This window comes from Geotrypetes seraphini, chromosome 5 (assembly GCF_902459505.1).
Source record: "Geotrypetes seraphini chromosome 5, aGeoSer1.1, whole genome shotgun sequence".
Taxonomy (NCBI): Eukaryota; Metazoa; Chordata; class Amphibia; order Gymnophiona; family Dermophiidae; genus Geotrypetes; species Geotrypetes seraphini.
In genome coordinates, this window is record NC_047088.1 from 136633301 (window position 1) to 136654322 (window position 21022).

General features: G+C 46.6%; 1 protein-coding gene across 8 annotated transcripts in view; it reads left to right on the forward strand.

Annotated features, from left to right (window-relative positions):
* Positions 1 to 21022, forward strand: part of PIKFYVE (phosphoinositide kinase, FYVE-type zinc finger containing) — a 936520-nt gene that overhangs the window by 353171 nt on the left and 562327 nt on the right. For 7 of the 8 annotated variants that reach the window (XM_033947121.1, XM_033947126.1, XM_033947123.1 and 4 more), the window contains exon 12: positions 1538 to 1705. The exons of the other annotated variant lie outside the window; for it this stretch is intronic. In XM_033947121.1, coding sequence (XP_033803012.1) covers positions 1538 to 1705 — 168 coding nt within the window. The remainder of the gene's footprint in view (positions 1 to 1537; positions 1706 to 21022) is intronic. 8 annotated transcript variants of the gene reach the window in all.

Below are 21022 nucleotides of genomic sequence, written 5' to 3' on the forward strand. Positions count from 1 at the left end.
ATTTGCATGTAGGAGAGACCAACATTTTTAATGGACTGGCCACACAGACATAACAGCAGAGCATTGGGGCACCCTTGATGTGAACTTCACATTAAGGATGTCAGATGCACATCTCACCATAACTCCTGAACATTATATGGTGAGCTCTCCAAAACTTCCCCAAAACCTACTGTACCTACCTGTCTGCCACTCCAATAGCCCTCATGCCTGCAGGTGCCACCTATAAGGCAATACGGTGAGTTTTTTTTGCTGGGCTCACACTTTCTACCACAAGTGTATTATTGGGTGACATATGGGCCTGGGTCCCCTTCTCTACAGTCCACTGTACTGCCCACTAGGCTACTTCAGAAACCTGCTTACAGCTCTACAAGGACTGGCCATAATACCTACAGCTGTCATATAGATAGGTATGTACTGTTTCATGCAGAACTTTGGGGGGTGGGAGGGGGGTCAGTGACCACTGAGGTAGTATTTGGGAGCCATATTTTCATCCTTTCAGTGGTTATCTGGTCAGTTTGGGTACCTTTTTGGCTCTTATATGTTTTAAAAACAGTTCTAGCCCAAAACGTCCAAATTGTGCTCTGGATGTTTTGTAAAATGTTTAGCACTGTAAAATGTCCAAGTGCTAAGCCTGCCCTAATCCCACTCAAAATACGCCTCTTAACACGCTTCCTTAAGATTTAGACATATTGGAGACAAAACGATCAGAAAGACGTCTAGAAAGTCAGTTTTGAAAATACCCACTTGGACATTTTGTCTAGTAAGAAGTCCAAGTGCTGGTTTATGCTGTCATTTGGACGTCTATTTTTTATTTTTGAAAATGAGCCCTAAATTTTCTTATTGTTAGAGATGGTCTCTCCAGGGCAGGTATGAGGCACATTGACAGGGTAGTATGGAGAAACATGGATTGCCACTGCCCGTGCCTTAACCATTTTATGAATAAATGGAAGATTTGGTTTCCAGTATTGTTTATTCAGTATTTTTCACAAGTACAAAATTTTCCCTAGAAAATTAGTAAAGATGAACTTGCTCTTGTGGTTTGACAGTTCTGTGCACCACTCTGTGGAAGGCCCAGATTCAGTTCTAGGACTCAGCTTGTACTGCCTGAGCAAACCAGTGCTGGAGGAAGTCAGAGTCAGCATTTATGGTCTATGTGGGGAGAAATTCTTAGCTCTTGCACAGAAGTGACACTGATTAGACTCAAGACATACAGTATATGTATTAATTTCCAGAGGGAGCTGTTTTCTATGATCACTGGCCAAGAAGTACCACTATAAAAGCTAGGTTAAGTGGGGATGTTTACAAATGAAGGTTTGTGGCACTGTAGCGCAAGAGAGGTTGATGCTAATTGTATAGGAAGCACAAAAAAGGAGGAGGCAACATGATCCCTCAATATGATCCATAGGATGTACCTTGGGTTAGGCTTTGTGTATTAAAGAGTTTTTCTCCCTTTCCTCATCAACCCCCTCATGGCTCCTATGTAAACCCTTCCCCTCATCTTCCTTTTCTTCCCATCTTCCTTCCCTATACCAAAAAGACTCCAGCAGCCCCAGCAAGCGCACCTCAGTCAGCAGCTTCCAGTCTGCCATGGACAGCGACTCAGCAGCCTCCATCAGCCTTAATGTAGAACTGGATAACGTCAATTTCCACATCAAGAAGCCATCCAAGTACCCACATGTACCCCCGCACCCTGCTGACCAGAAAGGTACGAGGTATGGAGCTCATGCAGGGTAAAGAGTCAGGCCTCTGGGAAATAGATGTGGTGACAAGGTGGCCGCTATTGACTACTTATTGTGTGACTGAAAATATTTATTTTGGATTCTTTTTTTATATTATTTTCCTGAAAACATGTCAGCATTTGCGCTTAGGAAAATTGAATTATCTTTCATTTTACCTTTTTAAAATTTCTTTTCAGGGGAGGGGCCTGAGAAGGTGGGCCCTTCTGTAATTTTTTTTTTTTTTTTAAACTCAGGAGCCTCTTTAATTCAAATTTCTCACCAGTTCTTGATTGGAATGTCTTGTGTTAGGCTCATAAATCCTTATGTGTAGCTGTTTTCATTGTGAGGTGTCTCCTGCAACCTGCTTTAACTAAGGGCTCCTTTTACGAAGGTGTGCTAGCAGTTTTATTGCACACACTGGATTAGTGCGCGCTATAGCACATGCTAGCTGAAAATCTGCCGTCTGCTCAATGGGAGGTGGTAGCGGCTAGCGCACACGGCAATTTAGCACACGCTATTCTGCACATTAAGGCCCTAGCGCACCTTTGTAAAAGTAGCCCTAAGTGTTTATACCTTTCCAAAGTAGGTGGGAACCCAAAGTTTGACCTTTTAGGATCTTAATAATGACTGTCTCTTTCTGCACTAATTCTGAGATTATTCAAAGCGCTGTCACCAGTGTTCTCTTGTCCATTTGTGCTTCAACCAATCCAAGGAGCACCAAGCGCGTCAAACTTAGTACTTTTTGGGTTTCCCGTTTGTTTTTTCTCCACCAAGTGTTCTTCCACCCAGTTCTGAAGCCCCCCTCACCACAAGGAGGTCGCCCGTGTGGGAGTGATTCTCTTTTACTGCCCGGACCTCTTCTGCACCGTTCCTTTGCTGTGGTCCACCCAAGGGGAAACAGGAAGTTGTTTCAGAGGTGGGTGGACAATGGCAAAAGAAAAGTACAGGGGAAACTACTGGCGGAGCTGGAAGAATCAAAGAACAGTGGCTTAGGCACTCCTATCTTCCACTACCAGCTCCCCCCTGCCCTAGACCGACATTGCTTTTACAGGCCCGATGCTCTGAAAACCATCACTGACGCTCTGTGCTGGTGAAGCACCTTGAGCATCCTGGAGAGGGCAGGAGCCAGCAGGCCTTGAGCATGCGCAGATACTCGAGGCTCTTTAGCCATGCACAGAGTGCTGACGTCTGCTTCCAGAGCATCGGGACTGTAAGTCCAATGTCAGTCTGGGGCGGAGGGGGGGGATTGAGGTGGTAGTGGTAGTGGAGGATAGGAGTGCTGGTCATCAGGGAGATGGGAGAGATAGTAATGTGAGTCATCGGAGGGGATAGCGGTTCTGGTCAACAGAGGTGGAGGATAGCAGTGCCACATCTGGAGGGGTGGAAAATAGCAGTGTTGGTCATCAGGTGGGGAGGGGAAGAAAAAAACACCATCCTCAAAAGGTGACTCGAATATAAACCGAGACCCCTATTTTTTGGGTCTTTTTTTTTTTTGCCCCAAAATCTCGGTTTATATTCAAATTTACACTTCCCCCTCCCTATTCATGATTTCAGGGTTCGATTATCTGCAATTTTTTTTTTTTTGGGGGGAAAGCATAGTTTAGGACCTTCCCGCCTCCCTACAGGACTTAAAATTCAGCATTTCACAGATTACTCCTTACCTGGTGGTCTAGCGGGTTTTTGGGACAGGAGCGATCTTCCTACGCTCCTGTCCCGTTTAGATCGCCAATAGGAAATAGCTGCCGTGAGCTCCCGTCGTAGTCTCGAGAGACTACGGGAACTCACGGCAGTCATTTCCTATTGGTGATCTGCATGGGGCAGGAGCGTAGGAACTTCGCTCCTGCCCCGAAAGCCTGCTAGACCACCAGGTAAGGCCGTGAAAGCGGGAGGGAGGTGGGGGTGGGTCAGAGCCGGACGAGAACTTATTAGTGGTTTTTCACACTTCGCAGTCCGGCTCTGCCCTTATCCCCAGCAAATATCGAGGGAGAAGTGTATACGATATTCTCTTTTTCCCATGTTACATGCCATTCATTTTAGAAATTTTGTAATGGAACTAAAAGAAAGCAATCTTGTTAATGAGCTGTTTTGTACTGTAATGATCTAGAGATTGATTCATCAGACATTTATCAATGTATTTGAGATTCCATTGTTTAATTATACTTATGTTTCTAGCCTGAGCCAACAGATCAAAGACCCCTTTCCCCTCAAGGCATGGGAGAGCCAGGGCTATAGCTGGCTCAGGGCAGGTCTTGCAGAAGCTTTGTTAGAAAAACTGGGTAGTATAAGTCCTGTCTGAGTCAAAGTATCAGTAAAGAAATTGAGTTGTTTTTTTTTCTTTTTTTTTTTTTTTACATGAAAATCTTTATTAGAATTTTGTGGATATCATATCACAATCACCTCCACAGTATATAACAAAACAGAAGAACAGCAGAATCAGAAATCACAGAAAAGCAATAACAAAAGATCATAGATAATTAGATATCCCTTGCATTGAATCTCAAATCCCCCCACCCCTCCCTAATAAACTGAAACATCCAAAGTGGACAACTCCCTGTTGTTCCTTCAGGTAGTCATCCCCACATCATCAATCCCCCGAATCCCCTACAACCCCAGTAAACTTAAACCAAAGTATCAATCTTGTCCATAATAACAGCCCAAGTTTGAACAGATGAAAAATAGTGCCCATGCCGTTTGGCAATGGAAAGTTCCATGGTACACATATAATGAAATTTCAGAGTCCATTCTAAGGTAGCTGGTGCCTCAGATCTCTTTCAGTGGATAGCAATTAAACATTTAGCCGCTGCCAGACCCCCAACGGCGGAGTTTAGTTTGCCAAGCATGTTCACACACATTATGTAAGCCCAATAAATATTCCGTAGGTACCAACGGGAGCACAAATTGTAACAATTGTGATAAACAACCTACAACACGTTTCCAAAAAATCTGCAAAGGAAGACAATCCCACCAAACATGAAGAAATGTTCCCAAAGCTCCCCCACACCTCCAGCACATTGCTGAAGACCCCGGATACATTTTATGTAACCTAGCTGGTGTATAATATCACCTGGTAAACACCTTGTAGGCATTCTCCTGTATAAGAACACAAGAGGAGGCCTTACCCACCTCAAGGCAAAGTTGAGTCCATTCCCTCTCCGAAAAGGAACATCCCAAATCCCGTTCCCAAATGTCTTTATATTTAGGAGGAAAGGTAACTGAGCCCCGAAAGTATTGATAGAGAACTGAAATGGGCTTAGGCAAATTGCGAAGCGTAAGCCACAGATGTTCTAAGGGAGCTATAGATTTAATCGATCCCCCTGTCCAGCCCTGCGAATGAATAAAATGTTGGGTTTGGGAGTAAGCCAGATAATCCCCCTGAGGTAATGCATTACTCATCTGAAAGGCCTCAAATGATACCAAGATCCCCTTATGAAGAACATCACAAAATGTCCGAAGCCCTAGACACCCCCAGTGCAAAAAGACCGAACTCTCCCTACCCACCGGAAATAAGGGTTCATCACACAGCGCCCCCAAAAGGGAAGGTACCATCCCAGCTCCCCATCTCCTCCTCGTTTCACACCATAATCGCAATAGGTGCTTCAAAATAGGATTACTCAAGGTCCCTAAAACCACCCTCTCCGATACAGAAGACCAAAGCAAAAATCGTAAAACCCGGGTACCCACCAGTTGTTGCTCTAGTTGTCGCTTTTGTTCAGCAATATCCCAATCCAACAATAGTCGCAACTGCGCTGCCCGATAATACCAAAACAAATTAGGAAGCGCTCGCCCCCCAGAGTCGCGAGGCAACCACATACACTGTCGAGAAATCCGAGGCGGTTTCCCCTTCCAAATAAACTTGAAGAATAAAGCATGAAGTTCTTTCAACACTAAAGAAGGGACCGGTATAGGTAATGTTTGAAAAAGAAACAATAAACGAGGCAGAATATTCATTTTAGTTACTGCAATCCTCCCCCACCAAGACAGCCACAACCCAGACCACCACTGCAAATCTCCCCTAACCTGCCGAACTATGGGAGTATAATTCAAAGTATAAAGCTGAGAAAGGTCCTGAGAAATATAAATCCCCAAATATTTAATCGCCCTAGAAGCCCAACGAAACGGAAATCCCCCCGATAAACCCCGTACATCATCTGCAGTCAAAGTAATTCCCAACAGCTCAGATTTATCCTTATTAACAGTAAAACCGGACACCAATCCATATTCTTCAAAAATGTCTAACAAGATAGGAAGGGACAATTCAGGATCCCTCACATACAACAAAACATCGTCAGCAAACAACGCAAGTCGGTGTGCCTGGTCACCAATCCAAACTCCTCTCAAATCCGGATGCTCCCTTATGCGAATAGCCAAGGGCTCGATAGACAGCGCAAACAGGAGCGGGGAGAGAGGGCAGCCCTGTCGTGTACCCCGTTCAATCGAAAAAAAGTCCGTATAACCCCCATTTACTCTAATAGTCGCCCTCAGAGACCGATAAAACGCCCGCACCCAGGTCAAAAAGAAATCACCACACCCCATCCGCTCCATAACCTGCCACCTGATCGAAAGCTTTCTCCGCATCAACTGCTAAGAGAGCTACCTTATCCATAGTCTGTTGCGCCGCCCAAATAAGATGCAAAGTTCTTCTAATGTTGTCACTAACTTGACGCCGCTGAATAAACCCCGACTGGTCCATATGAATCAAGGTAGGCAAGCACTTCCCCAACCTGAGGGCTAAGACCTTAGCCAAAATTTTTGCATCAGTGTTCAAAAGTGTAATGGGCCGATATGCACCACAGCTAGCAGGGTCCCTCCCCGGTTTAAGCAATATGGAAATACCCGCGTCTCCCATCGTAGGTGGTAGCATATTACCTCCCCTCACCCCATTAAAACCCGTACCAATAAAGGAGCTAGATCATCCCGATACTGTTTGTAAATCTTTTGGTGTACCCGTCCAAACCCGGGGACTTTCCCAATTTCAATTGGATAATAACCCCTATTACCTCCCCCAAAGAAACAGGACCATTAAGATATTCCATATCAGAGTCCCCCAGTTGCGGTAGAATCACCTTATTTAAATATGCCGTGATAGACTCCGAGTGTACTCCGAAAAAACCTTTTAATAGCCCCATCAGTACACTGAGTATTCCTCTCCACATCCCTGAGTCGTGTAATAGTGGCTCGAGCCTGTCTCAATTTGATATACTGAGCCAGGCGTGAGCCAGCTTTATTACTATTACTATACAGTTTGACGCAATCGTAGTCTATAAAAATCAATGTCCTCCATCTGCAGAAGAGAAAGCTCATGATGCACTTTCAGAAGCCGTGCAAACACCTCTGGGTCATGAGAACGCTGTTGCTGCCTCCCCAGGGAAATCAAACTCTCCCTAAGTAATACAACCCTGCGCTCTCGCGTCCGCTTGAGGCGAGCCCCCCATTTAATAAAGACCCCTCAAATTACAGCTTTAAGAGCAACCCACAAAATGGAGTCACCAACTGTGCCATTATCATTGTAGTGCAGATAGTTAGCAATAGCCTCCCCCACCTCGCTGGCCACCTTCGTATGCTTTAACAATGATTCATTAAGCCTCCAAAAGGTACGGTGGTTCCCCACATCCCAATAGCCTTCACAAGCTATCCAAACAGGTGCATGATCAGAGATTTGTATAGCTTCAATGTCGGCTGCCCTGATCCCCCCCCCCACTGATTACGATGAGTCCAAAGACCATCAATCCTAGCATATGAGCAATGAGCAGAAGAGTAATGGGTATACGACCTCTGTGTTGGGTGAAGCAAGCGCCAACAGTCAATCAAGCCCAGGGAGGACATCAAGGCAAGAAAGGCCTTACGAGAGGCTCGGGAAGAAGGCCGAAGTCCTCCCTGAGAGTGATCAAGCAGCACATCAGGAGTGAGATTAAAATCCCCTCCCAGATATACTGAGCCCGCCACAAAATTTACCAAATCTTCCCTAAGAGAGGCATAAAAGGCTGCCTGACCCTCATTAGGACCATAAATATTAATCACAGTGATGAGACGGCCCTGCAATGTGCCCTGCAGCGCCAGGCATCTCCCCCCCAGAATCTCTGTATACCTTCTGAACTGTAAGACCCAAACCCTTGCGGATAAGAATTGCCAGCCCTCCCACTTTTTTAGCGGACATTGCACTTTGATGAGTCCAGATATGCTCAAAATGAGAGGATCTCAAGACTCCCACATGTCTGGGCCGCAGATGGGTCTCTTGAAGCATACAAATATCCCACTGTAAGCGATTCAATTCACGGTACACTATACTGCGTTTACCTGGACTGTTCAAGCCATTTACATTCCATGATCTAATAGTTAGAAGTTTACGTACACTCCCCCCCTGAACCCCCCCACCCCCTCCCCTGCCAGAAGCTGACCCCCTCAACGAAGGACCAGCCAGTCCGTAGAAAGTGAAAGTTACCCCAGGTGACTAGCCCAAGCTGCTCCCCTGAACGCTAAAACAAAACCAAGAACTACAGCAGGACAAGCTGCAAAAGAAGCTAGAAAGAAAGATCTGAAAATGCAAAGTCCCATACAAAAGGTAAGACCGGAGATATCACACCACCCAGTGAATCTCCCAGTCCAGGCAGTTCAAAAATTCAGTAAAAAAGAATGTTCTGAACATCAGGTCCCCATTTTGGCCGTACGCTTTCCAAAGCGCAAAACTGTAGACCAAGCTCCAGGCAATCCCGATGTGCTAGCCGATTCCAGCACAGGCACAGTCTCAGGAATGTTCACACAGCCCAGCTCTTTCATAGCTGACCAGGCTTCCATGACTGTAGTCACCCTCCGAGACCTCCCATTGATGGTAAGCCATACTCCAAAGGGGAAAAGCCAGCGGTATTTGTGGCCACCATCTCTCAGCACTTGCGTGACCTCTTTAAACGCCCTGCGCTTCTGTAGTGTAGACCAGGCCAGATCCTGATAAACTCCCACCTCCAGCTCATTCCAACGGAAATGGGGATGGCGCCGTGCCATCTGCAAAACCCGCTCTTTGAGAGCATAATCAGCAAAACAGGCGATGATATCTTTAAATCCAGGACCTCTCACGGAACCCAAGCTCCGGTGTGCCCTCTGTAGCCAAATCTCCTCAGGCTCCTCAGCTCCATCCACACCAAGTAGGTTACGACAAAACTCTCGCACCACACTCTTGCAATCACGATATAACTCCCCCTCCGGAATACCTTTGAATCGCAGGTTACAGCGGCGCGATCTATTCTCAAGATCTTCCACCTGCGCCTGTAACTCCTGCAGCTCGGAGGATAGGTGGGCTGTGGACTCCTTGACCCCGGATACCGAGGCAGACAATGTTTCCACGTGGTCCTCAGAGGCCGACACTCGAGCTCCCAGCTCTCCCACATCCGCACGGAGTTCTGCCAGAGCATCTTTCACATCCACTCTCATTCCTACCATTTCATCTTTCAGCTCCTGAAACCACAGTTGGAACGATTTATGCGCTGTCTCACCCAGCTCCCCCGGAAGCGCCGCAGTCCCAGCCTCGACCAACTCCGCCGGCATCGAAGGCCCCGCAGCCATTTTGAGCGAGTCTCCCGCACCCCCCTGTGCTTCACTCGCCGATTTCTCTCCTCCATCTCCAAAATATTTAAACTTGTCTAGCTTTTTTTGCGTCGCCATGTCTTCGGCAATTAAGGAACAACTTGGTAGCAAAATTAGCGCAGCGCTGGAAGCTTTAAATCCTTTTTTCCTCCACGGCCCCTACGGAGCTCACGATTCAGGCAGCCATACGCTAGGATGACGTCACTTCCTCCCGAGTTGGTTTTTTTTTTCAGAGTAGAATGAATATCTGTGTACCTTTTTATATTTAGCTCATAGTTAATAATTTGCCTTTATTTGATATATCACCTATAAAATTATTTATCTAAGAGGTTTACAATGTATTTATCTAAATGGTGTACAATGTGTAAAATAATTATAAAATTAGAGTGTATAATAGGAGATCTAGGTTACAACTGAACAATTTTTTAAAATATATTAATTATAATATAAATATAATCTAAAAGTATTATATATATGAACTATAAGTATCAAAGGGATGTCTTTACCTAAGGCACAGTAGGGTTAAGGGATGGGGGTTGGGTGGGAGGGTTTTGGAATTATTTAATAAAACAGGTATGTTGATATCTGTGGCTAAATGAGGCACTGAAGAATAAAAAGTCCTGGAGTGGCCAAGAAGTCTTTAAGTTGTCAGGGGTAGTTTCTTTTTTTCCCCCAGCTACCTCTTTTTAAGATTGAAGGCTCAGTTTTGTTTCCTGGTGATATGACATACTCATTATCCTCTTCTTCCCCAGTACAGTACCTCAAAGCTTTTGCCCAGTTGATAGGGCACCAGCCTTCATCCCTGATAATAACAAGTTGAAATCCCATTAACGTCTAGTTCTAATAATCGCCCCATAAAACATGTTTTTCAAAGTTTTCATACCTAAGGCATGAATGCATTTTCAAAAATGTATAGCACATCTATCTCTGTGGAGCAGGTAGTGTAGACATGGGTGAGGACTTAAATGGCCAAAAAAAAAGCTGATAATCTTTGAGAGGCCCCCCCCCCCTGCTCAAAGCTAGGAGGATCAGGGGACAGAAGAGGAAAAGGTATAGTATGCTGCACAAAGCAGGCCTTGGCTATCATGTCCTTCATGCTACTTTTTAATTCTCACACTCGGACTCATGCTCTATCTAGGAAATCAAGACGTGTGTGTGACTAAACATGTACCCAAATAGAAAAGCACTCTTGCATAATGTTTCTTGTTGATGCAATACACAAAAAGAAAAAAGAGGAACAAACCCTGCTTCTGTAGCACCTGGTAGACTGGTATAGTCCTTACGAATGGGTTATATACCTCACTGCTACCAGCAGGTAGAGACTGAGAACAAACTTGTATATCAGGATAGCTTTCCCTCTTGCAATCCAGTCTTCCTTAGTCTCCATTAGCAGGTGGTAAGACTAATTCGGCTTCCCTCTTAGTACTGTTGGAATTTTGTTTTGGACTCCTGGGTTCCCCTTTTGTACCGGATAGAGCTTGGCTGGGTCCTGTTTGGGGATTCGTCTGACCTCAGGGGTGTTAAACCTAGCGGGTCTCGTGCTGGATCTCTTCCTCCACCTCCCCACATTTTTGTAGAGGTGCCTCAGCCAGCAGCCTGGCCCCCTGGTTGGTCAGACCTCCAGCTTTGAGAGCCGTCGAGTGTTCTGAATAAGTAAACAAAAAACAAACAAACAAAAAAATCCTGAGGTGTGCCGATCTAAAGGGCTCTCATTTCCCTTTAAAACTGCCTTTATTTCTGTGTTTTCTCATCTAACCGGCACTTTTTTGCAGCTAGGGTAGTTTTCAGCACAATGAGCACTTTTACAGGACAAAAGTGTTCATTGTGTTCCAGACTTGAGGTACTCACGGCTGGCTTGTGCAAGCATTGTGCAAGCTGTAGCAGTGGGGGAGTCTTGTCGGCAGCAGATGCCAGCGACCAGGATACCCCCGCCGCATATACCTTGTGAGTCAGCTTTGGATCGTGGGGAAGCCTGGGCTAACCCCGATGCCCATGCGGAGGGTTCCTCAGCCGCCGATGATCAGGGTGAAAAGCATTCCCTTACCGCCAGAGCAGCTGAGGATTCCCTTTTCGCGTCAATCGGTTACTTGACCTCAGCGTCAGGAAAGTTTCAGGCTTTTAACATAAGAACATAAGAAGTGCCTCTGCTGGGTCAGACCAGAGGTCCATCGTGCTCATCAGTCCGCTCGCGCAGCGGCCCAACAGGTCCAGGACCTGTGTAGTAGTCCTCTATCTGTACCCTTCTTTCCCCTTCTCCTTCAGAAAATTGTCCAATCCCTCCTTGAACCCTAATACCGTACTCTGTCCTATCACGCCCTCTGGAAGCGCATTCCAGGTGGCCACCACCCGTTGGGTGAAGAAAAACTTCCCAGCATTGGTTTTGAATCTGTTCCCTTTCAACTTTTCCGAATGCCCTCTCGTTCTTGTAGTTTTCAAAAGTTTGAAGAATCTGCCCCTCTCCACTTTCTCCATGCCCTTCATGATCTTGTAAGTCTCTATCAGATCCCCTCTAATTCTCCTCTTCTCCAGGGAAAAGAGCCCCAATTTCTCCAGTCTCTCAGTGTATAAAAGGTTTTCCATACCTTTTATCAAACGTGTCGCTCTCCTCTGAACCCTCTCGAGTATTGCCATAGCCTTCTTAAGGTACGGCGACCAATATTGGACGCACTACTCCAGATGCGGATGCACCATCACCCGATACAACAGCAGGATAACTTCTTTCATTCTGGATGTAATACCTTTCTTGATTATACCTAGCATTCTATTCACTCTCTTAGCGGCCGCTGCGCACTGTGCTGATGGCTTCATTGTCTTGTCCACCATTACCCCTAAGTCCCTTTCCTGGTTACTCTCGCTCAATAACATCCCTCCCATCGTATAGCTGTACCTCGGGTTTTTGCTTTCTACATGCAATACTTTACATTTCTCTACATTGAACTTCATCTGCCATCTTGTCGCCCAGTCCCCTAGCTTGTTCAGGTCCCTTTGTAATTCCTCGCATTCCTCTTTAGTCCGAGCACCACTAAATAGTTTGGTGTCGTCTGCAAATTTTATTATTTCGCACTTCGTCCCTGTTTCTATATCATTTATGGGCAAATATATTTTATTGAGCAATCAAGAACACAACAGAGTAACACAAAGTACAGAACCAGCTCAAAATTTTGAAATATTCCCCAAAAGAACCCCCCCACCAAACCCCCCCCTCCCCACCATACCCACCCCTGGGTCCTCCTTCGAAACACAAATTAACAAAGAATCTGAATAACAAACTATACAAAAGAGTCACAAAAGGGTAAGTACAAACAAAAGCTTCAATTAAGTATCCGGCTACGAGCCAGAGGGGTCAAAGTATTCCAGAAAGGTTCCCAAGTGGTCTGGAAAAGACGACCTTGGCGAGAAGACAAGTCAGTCACATCCCTTCGCTCCCACATCAAAAGAGCGATCATGCGGCTCCTCCAAAGGGAATAGTCCGGAGCCTCAGCCTCAAGCCATTTTAACAGGATGCATTTCAATGCGATCAGGATAGACCACTTGAGGAAAGCTGCAACTCCCTTGGAACGTGGAAAGTAGTGAGGAACAGTCTCAAATAAAAGCAAAGGGGAACTGTGAACAGTAACATGCCAAATATTCTCCACAAAAGCAAATAGAGCAGTCCAAAAAAGTTGTATCTGAGGACAAGTCCAAAACATGTGGCCTAAGCTGGCTTCCGGAGCCTGACAACGAAGGCAGTCTGCGTGGGGACGGAAGTGAGCCAAATATGCCCTTTTAGGAGAAATAAATAAACGAAAAATCAATTTAAAATGTTGCTCCCAAAAGGTAGTGTATTTACGAAAAGCAGGCAGTCGACGGACAGCCTGAAGAAGGATATCAGAAGGCAAATCAACAGCAAGATCACCGGACCAAGCATCACGCAGCTTAGAATGGTCAAACAAAGGGCATTCATCCTTCAAGTGGCGGTGATGAAACGTGAGAGGGACCGGTTGTTGAGAACCAAGGGTAAAGGCCGTGGACAAAGTCTCATGACAGGCGGCCTGCAAGGAGCTAGAAGGTAAGGAAGAGATGTAATGATGGATTTGCAGGTAAACAAAATAGTCAGTAGGAGGGAGATCAAATTCAGTTTGCAACTGAGCAAAAGATTTAGTGGCGCCTTCATCAGTAACCAAGTGAAATAGATATTGAATGCCCCTTGTTTCCCACCGAGCAAAACTCGGCCCATCAATCCCAGGTAGGAAAGAACCATTAAAGCGAAGAGGCAGAAAGGGAGAGACAGAGGAAGAAAGAGAGTGAAATTTACAGACCTTCTTTAGATACGTGAAAGGGAAAAAACCTGCAAAAGAGGCAGTGGGACCCCTGGACGACGAGGGACGAAAAGGGTACATCAAGGAAGATAAACAAATCGCAGACAAACTAAATTCCTTCTTTGCGTCCGTCTTTACGAAGGAGGACACCTCAACAATACCTGAAGCGGAGAAAGTGTTTGCAGGAGAAATAGAAGACAGCCTCACCACAGTTGAAGTGGACTTAGACCAGATATACTATCAGATCGACAAACTTAAAAGTGACAAATCCCCTGGACCGGATGGAATTCACCCGAGAGTCTTAAAGGAATTGAAGGTTGAAATCGGAGAGTTATTGCAAAAACTTGCAAACCTGACAATCAGAACTGGACAGATACCGGACGACTGGAGAATAGCAAACGTCACGCCAATTTTCAAAAAAGGATCGAGAGGGGAACCGGGCAACTATAGGCCTGTGAGTCTTACGTCTGTCCCCGGCAAGATGGTTGAAGCACTGATCAAGGATAGCATAGTCCGGCACTTGGACGCACACGACTTGATGAAACCCAGTCAACATGGATTCAGGAAAGGGAAATCATGTTTGACGAATTTACTCCAATTTTTTGAGACCGTGAACGAGCAAATTGATAGTGGGAAGCCGGTGGACATAATATACTTGGACTTCCAGAAAGCGTTCGACAAAGTTCCACACGAAAGACTTCTCAGGAAACTACAAAGCCATGGCATAGAGGGAGATATACAAAGATGGATAGGCAAATGGCTGGAAAACCGAAAGCAGAGAGTGGGCATAAATGGGAAGTTCTCCGACTGGGAGAAAGTGACTAGTGGTGTACCCCAGGGCTCGGTACTTGGGCCGATCCTTTTTAATATTTATATCAATGACCTGGAGGAAGGAACATCCAGTGAGATCATCAAGTTTGCAGACGATACAAAACTATGCCGGGCAATCAGAACGCAGGAGGATAGAGAGGAACTCCAGAGCGACTTGTGTAGGTTAGAAACATGGGCGGAGAAATGGCAGATGAAGTTCAATGTGGAGAAATGCAAGGTTATGCATTTAGGCAATAAGAATAAGGAATACGAGTATACAATGTCAGGTGCAACTCTGGGGAAGAGTGAACAAGAAAAGGACCTGGGTGTACTGATAGATAGGACCCTGAAGCCGTCGGCACAATGTGCGGCAGCGGCAAAGAAGGCAAATAGAATGTTGGGCATGATAAAGAAAGGAATCTCGAGTAGATCGGAGAAAGTTATAATGCCGCTTTATAGGGCAATGTTCAGACCACACTTGGAATACTGCGTCCAACATTGGTCTCCCTACCTAAAGAAGGATATAAAACTGCTGGAGAGGGTGCAGAGACGAGCAACAAAACTGGTGAAGGGTATGGAGAAACTGGAATACGAGGATAGACTTATAACATTAGGATTGTTCTCCCTTGAGAAAAGGAGACTGCGTGGGGATATGATCGAGACCTTCAAAATACTGAAAGGAATCGACAAAATAGAGCAGAGAAGATTATTTACATTGTCCAATTTGACACGGACTAGAGGACATGTAATGAAGCTAAGGGGGGACAGGTTCAGGACTAATGTCAGGAAGTTCTGCTTCACTCAGAGAGTGGTTGACACCTGGAATGCCCTCCCAGGGGAGATTATTGCGGAATCTACCGTCCTAGGCTTCAAGAGCAAACTAGATGCATATCTCCTTAAGAGAGGCATATAAAGATATGGTGGACTATAAATTATGCCAGGTGTACACCTGGCAGGGCCTCCGCGTGTGCGGATCGCCGGACTTGATGGACCAAAGGTCTGATCCGGAGATGGCAGTTCTTATGTTCTTATGTTTTTATGTTATGACCCAACGCCAAACCTTCCATAAGGGTCGATGTAAAACTTTCATAGAAAGAGACTCAGGTTCAAAAGAAGGAATAGAATGAAGATAGGCACTAAAATGAGTAGAAGAAAAGCAGGAAAGTTCCAGAGCCGAGTTAGTAAACGCTGAAGTACCCCTAAAGAGATCATTAATATGCCTCATTCCACAACCAACTGTCAAATAGCGGAGATTCAATAATCCCAAGCCACCCCTATACCAGGGAGTCGCCGCCCGCTTATAAGGCAAGCGAGGCCTCTTCCCGGACCAAAGAAATTTCTGGACCAGTCGTTCCAAGCGGCGCTCGTCACGAAACGTCAAATAAAGGGGAAGGACCTGAAAAACATAAAGCCAACAGGGGACCAGAAGCATGTTATACAGGTGTACTCGACCCAAAAGTGAGAAAGGAAGAGACTCCCAAAGATGCAACCTATTCTGTAACGTCTGAAACAACGGGGTTACATTCAGCTGGTACAAACTAGATAAGTCCAGCGGAATATTAACCCCCAAGTACCGCAAAGAAGAATCAGCCCAACGAAGAGGGAAAACACCCCGCCACGAAGTACGTAAATCTGGTGGAAAAGATAAGGCCAAGGATTTATCGATGTTGAGAGACAGCCCTGAATAAAAACCAAATTCAGAGATGAGATCCAGAGCCGCCGGGAGAGAATCTTCAGGTCGGGTAAGAATTAAAAACATATCATCCGCGTACGCCAGAGTCTTAAGTTCGAAGTCACCAACTGAGAGACCTCGGACCTCCGCGAACCCCCGAAGAGTACATAACAACGGTTCCAAAGAAAGAAGGAACAAAAGAGGGGAGAGAGGGCATCCCTGTCGGGTACCACGAAGAATAGGGAAAGAGTCCCGTTAACAAGCAATGAGGCCAAGGGATTGGAATAGAGGGAACGCACAGCATCTAGAAAGAACCCCCCGAGCCCCACATACTCCAAGGTACGAAACAAGAAGGACCAATGAATGCTATCAAACGCCTTAGAAGCATCTAGGCTAACAAACAAGGTCGGAATCTGGAAAGATTGACACTGAGCAAGAGCAAGAAGTACCTTGCGGACATTATGTACAGACTATCGGCCCCGAACAAAACCTACCTGATCCTCATGGATAAGCTGCGGTAAATGAGGAGCAAGACGATCAGCCAACATACGAGCAAAAAGTTTAAGGTCCACATTGATCAATGAAATGGGGCGATAAGATTCCGGCAAATCAGCAGCCTTACCAGGCTTCAAGAGTAAGGTAATATGGGCCTCATTTGCAAAACGTGGAAAAGAACCACGGACCGAAGCTGCATCAAAATATGCCAATAAAGGTCCATAAAGTGTCGGAGAAAGGAGCCGATAGAAGTCACCCGAGAACCCATCCGGGCCCGGAGCCCGGTCAGAGCGGAGCGATTTAATAGCAGACTCCAATTCAACCGCCCTAAACGGACTATTAAGAGAGGAAATCGCAGCCGCTGACAAACGAGGCAACCCAGAAGAGTGAAGATAGTCCGATATCATGTCCAAAGAAGCGTCATCCGGAGCTTCATATAACCGACTAAAGTAATCAAATAAGACCCCAGAGATCTCAGAAGTCCGAGACACCACCCCTCCGTCCCGGGTACGCAGAGATAAAATCGGCTTCCTACCAGTTGTAGTGTTAACCAAACGAGCCATAAGGCGGCCGGGTTTGTTACCGTAACGAAGGAAACGATGATGATAAAAGGCTTTGCATTTTTGGGAACGAGAATGGAGAAGGGAGTTCAGGGCCACCTGAGTAGACAAGTAGCAGTCTCGAGTCTCCGGAGAAGGGTGGAGAGAAAAGGACCGCTTTGCCAAACGTAAAGCCCGTTCCAGAGTAACGATCCCCTGATTAATACGCTTATGACGAGCACATAGAAATGAAATGATATGTCCTCGAATCACCGTCTTCCCAGCCTCCCAAAACAAGATAGGATCATCCATGTGGGGAGCATTATTTGTAGAATAATCGTCCCATTGGGTCCGCAAAAAAGCACGAAATTCCTCGTCCTGAGCAAGATAAAAGGGAAACCGCCAGGATGGCGCGCAGAGGTACGTAGGATCCAGGACAACATCAACCCAAACCGGGGCATGATCCGAGATAGACAGAGGTCCAAGCTCAGCCGAGTGAACAGAAGGAAACATAGAGGTAGACAAGAAAATATAATCTAGACGGGACCAAGTACCATGGGCACGAGAGAGATGGGTATAGTCACGAACTTCAGGGTGGAGAAGACGCCACGGGTCCACAACCGAAAGTGAATCACAGAAGTCGGAAAGGAGATGACTCTTAGAACCCAAAGAAGAGGCAGAAGAGCCAGACTTATCCTGATCGGGGTGCATCACCAAGTTAAAATCTCCCAGAAGAAGCAGAGGGTCATCAGGAAAGCGAGAACGAAGATGAAGCAACCGCTGTAAAAAGGCTGATTCTCCAGAATTAGGGCCATAAACCACTAGGAAAAGATAGGAGCGACCACCCAAAGTAAGACGAAGAAGCAAGAAGCGACCGTCAGACGACTTATCAAGAACCTGGACACCTATTGGCGAAGACTTACGGACCAGCACTGCAATGCCCCCATGACGACCCGAAGAAGAAGCAAAAAACACCTCCCCCACCCAAGAACGACGTAACTTAAAATGTTCTGCATCAGTCAATCTAGTTTCCTGTAGACAAGCAATATCAGACCGGTAGCGTTGTAGAGCAACAAGTATTTTGGATCTCTTGACAGGCGACGTGATCCCCCCAACATTCCAAGAGGCAATTCTAAAAGGGGTGCTCATAGCTGAAAAGCAGGAAGGAAGCAATGCCAGAAAAGGAAAATCAGGTGAAAACTACCCCAAGGGCCCAACCTCCCCCAGAGCAGTAGAAATCGCCAAAAGTGTAGTGAACAGAAAAGACCAATAATGAAACATATCAAACTTAAAGAGGAAATATATAGAAGGAGGACCCCCCACCCCCCAGCGCCCACCCCACCAACTCCCAATCCGCCCATCCCAACCCCCCTCTTCCCCCCCAACCCCCCTCCACCCCCCAGAAACAAACCCTCCAAGAACCCAACCAGAATGAAAACCCCGTCCCACATACGTGGAACAGAGATGGAGGCACAGAAGATGTAGTCAGGGCCCCAAATCCCTCAATCCCATACACACCACAGACACGCAAAATACCTCATCCATACAGCACACCCACCGGGAGAAGTCATAGGGGAGCGAAGCTAGAAAGCAGAATGACCTGGAACACGGGGAGTAATATAGCCCAATAGCCAGTGGGCCTGAAATAGTCACCAAAGGACCCCTTAAAGGAACATATAAGTAAAGCATAGATAGTATAAGCAGCCCCACTGGAACAGATGATGTAAACGAGCAATCACCAACTCTCAACCACACAAATACTCCCCCCTATCACCCACTCCCATCCATACACACCCAGTCCACACCCCAAATGAGAACTCAACCCCCGCTAACATACTCCAACCCACCAAGAGGAGACAAACCCCAGAACCAAACAGGACAAGAGCTCCACCCAGAGGCATAACATCCATTCAACCCCTAAGTACACCTACAACCAACTAAGGCCACCAAAGCTTCCAGCGGTAATATCCTGAACAGAAACTGGAAAATATAAACTGCAAAGCCAGATATGCAACCACAATAATAACAAATTGTAGGTAAAACATAAAATGTATCATGATTAGGCCACAAAGCCCCCCAAACATGAGTGAGATGTAATGGGCAGCAGAGTCCAGGAGGCTAAAGACCCAAATAGGAAGCAAGCAATATTAAAGCTCAAAAGGCCAGCAATGGTGAAACAAAACAAAGCCTCTCAGGTAAAGGAGAACAGCTCCCCACACCAACTCTGCCCCAGAACTCAGGAAGCCGAAGAGGGTCCCGCTTCTCCCGGTAGGGAATCCAGGTAGGCCTGGGCATCCTCCGCCGTGGAATACAGGCGCCAGCCAGCTGGAGTCCAAACCTTCAGTTGCGCCGGATAGAGTAGCTGGAACCGCTGTTTCTTATCAAACAGAGCAGAGCACACCCGGGAGAAGCGCCGTCGACGTTCTTGTAAGGCAGAGGAATAGTCCTGGAACAGACGTACAGGGATACCCTCATAGGAGAGAGTATTCCGCTTTTGCCGGTACTGCCGCATAAGTTCAGACTTCACCGCCGAATTATGGACTTTGAAGATGGTGACTCGGGATCTTTCATGATCATCCGTACGCCGGCCCAGGCGGTGAGCACGGTCAAGCTTCAAGGGCCCCACCCCTGCTGGAAGCGGCAATTCCTGCTGAAGCCAAGACTCCACGAGGGAAAGGAGGCGAGAGTTAGGAACTGATTCAGGTAGACCAATCAGTCGGATGTTATCTCTCCTCGAGCGGTTTTCAAGATCTTCGATCTTTTCCGCCTGTCTCTGAAGCTGTGTACGCAGAGAGGCCAGATCCTCCACCGAGGAGGAGCACGTGTCCTCAACCCCCGAGACGCGATTCTCCAAGTCTCCCGTCCGCCGAGTCGTTTCCCCCAAAAGGGATTCAAGAGAGGTAAGCTGGCTGGAGAGAAGGTCGAATCGGGAGTCCAGCGCCCGCACCACTGAAGCCGACAATGCCGCTATGTGGGCCTCCGACAGGGGAAGCGCGGAACCCAAGTCTCCCGCCGCCATCTTAGGCTCGGGTCGCGCCGATCTGGTCTCCCTGTCTTTTCCCGAGCGGCTCGATTTAGTGCTCATTACCGGGCTGGGCGTCTGTAAAAAACGGTCCATAAACCTCCTCGAAGGTTCAGTGCAGGGCTAGGGCTGGCCAAGATGAGCTAAACGGTGCTGAGGGATTCAGGGCCCCGGAGCACGAGTGAAGCACGTCTCACTCGGCTCAACACATCACGTGACCCTTCTATATCATTTATAAATATATTGAATAGCAGCGATCCGAGCACCAACCCCTGTGGAACACCACTCGTGACCTTCCTCCACTCCGAGTAGTGGCCCTTCACTCCTACCCTCTGCTTCCTACCCGCCAACCAATTCCTGATCCATCTATGTACGTCTCCTTCTACCCCGTGGTTCTTCAGTTTCCGAAGTAGGGGTACCTTGTCAAAGGCTTTTTGGAAATCTAAATATACAATGTCTATGGAGTCCCCTTTGTCCATTCGTTTAATTCCTTCGAAGAAGTGTAGTAAGTTCGTTAGGCACGATCTCCCCTTGCAGAAGTCATGTTGGCTTGTGATTAGAAGTTTATTTCTTTCAAAATGTTCATCGATGCTGTCTTTTATCAACGCTTCCGCCATTTTCCCCGGAACCAAGGTCAGACTCACCAGTCTGTAATTCCCCGGGTCACCTCTTGATCCCTTTTTAAAGATGGGCTATCTTCCAATCCTCCGGAATCACTTCTGTTTTCAAGGATAGATTGCAAACTTGCTGTAGTAGTTCTGCTATTTCCTCCTTTAGTTCTTTCAGTACCCTAGGGTGGATTCCGTCCGGGCCCAGCGATTTGTCAGTTTTTAATTTTTCTAACTGCCTACGTATGTCCTCAAGGCTTACTTCCATGGATGTTAATTTATTTG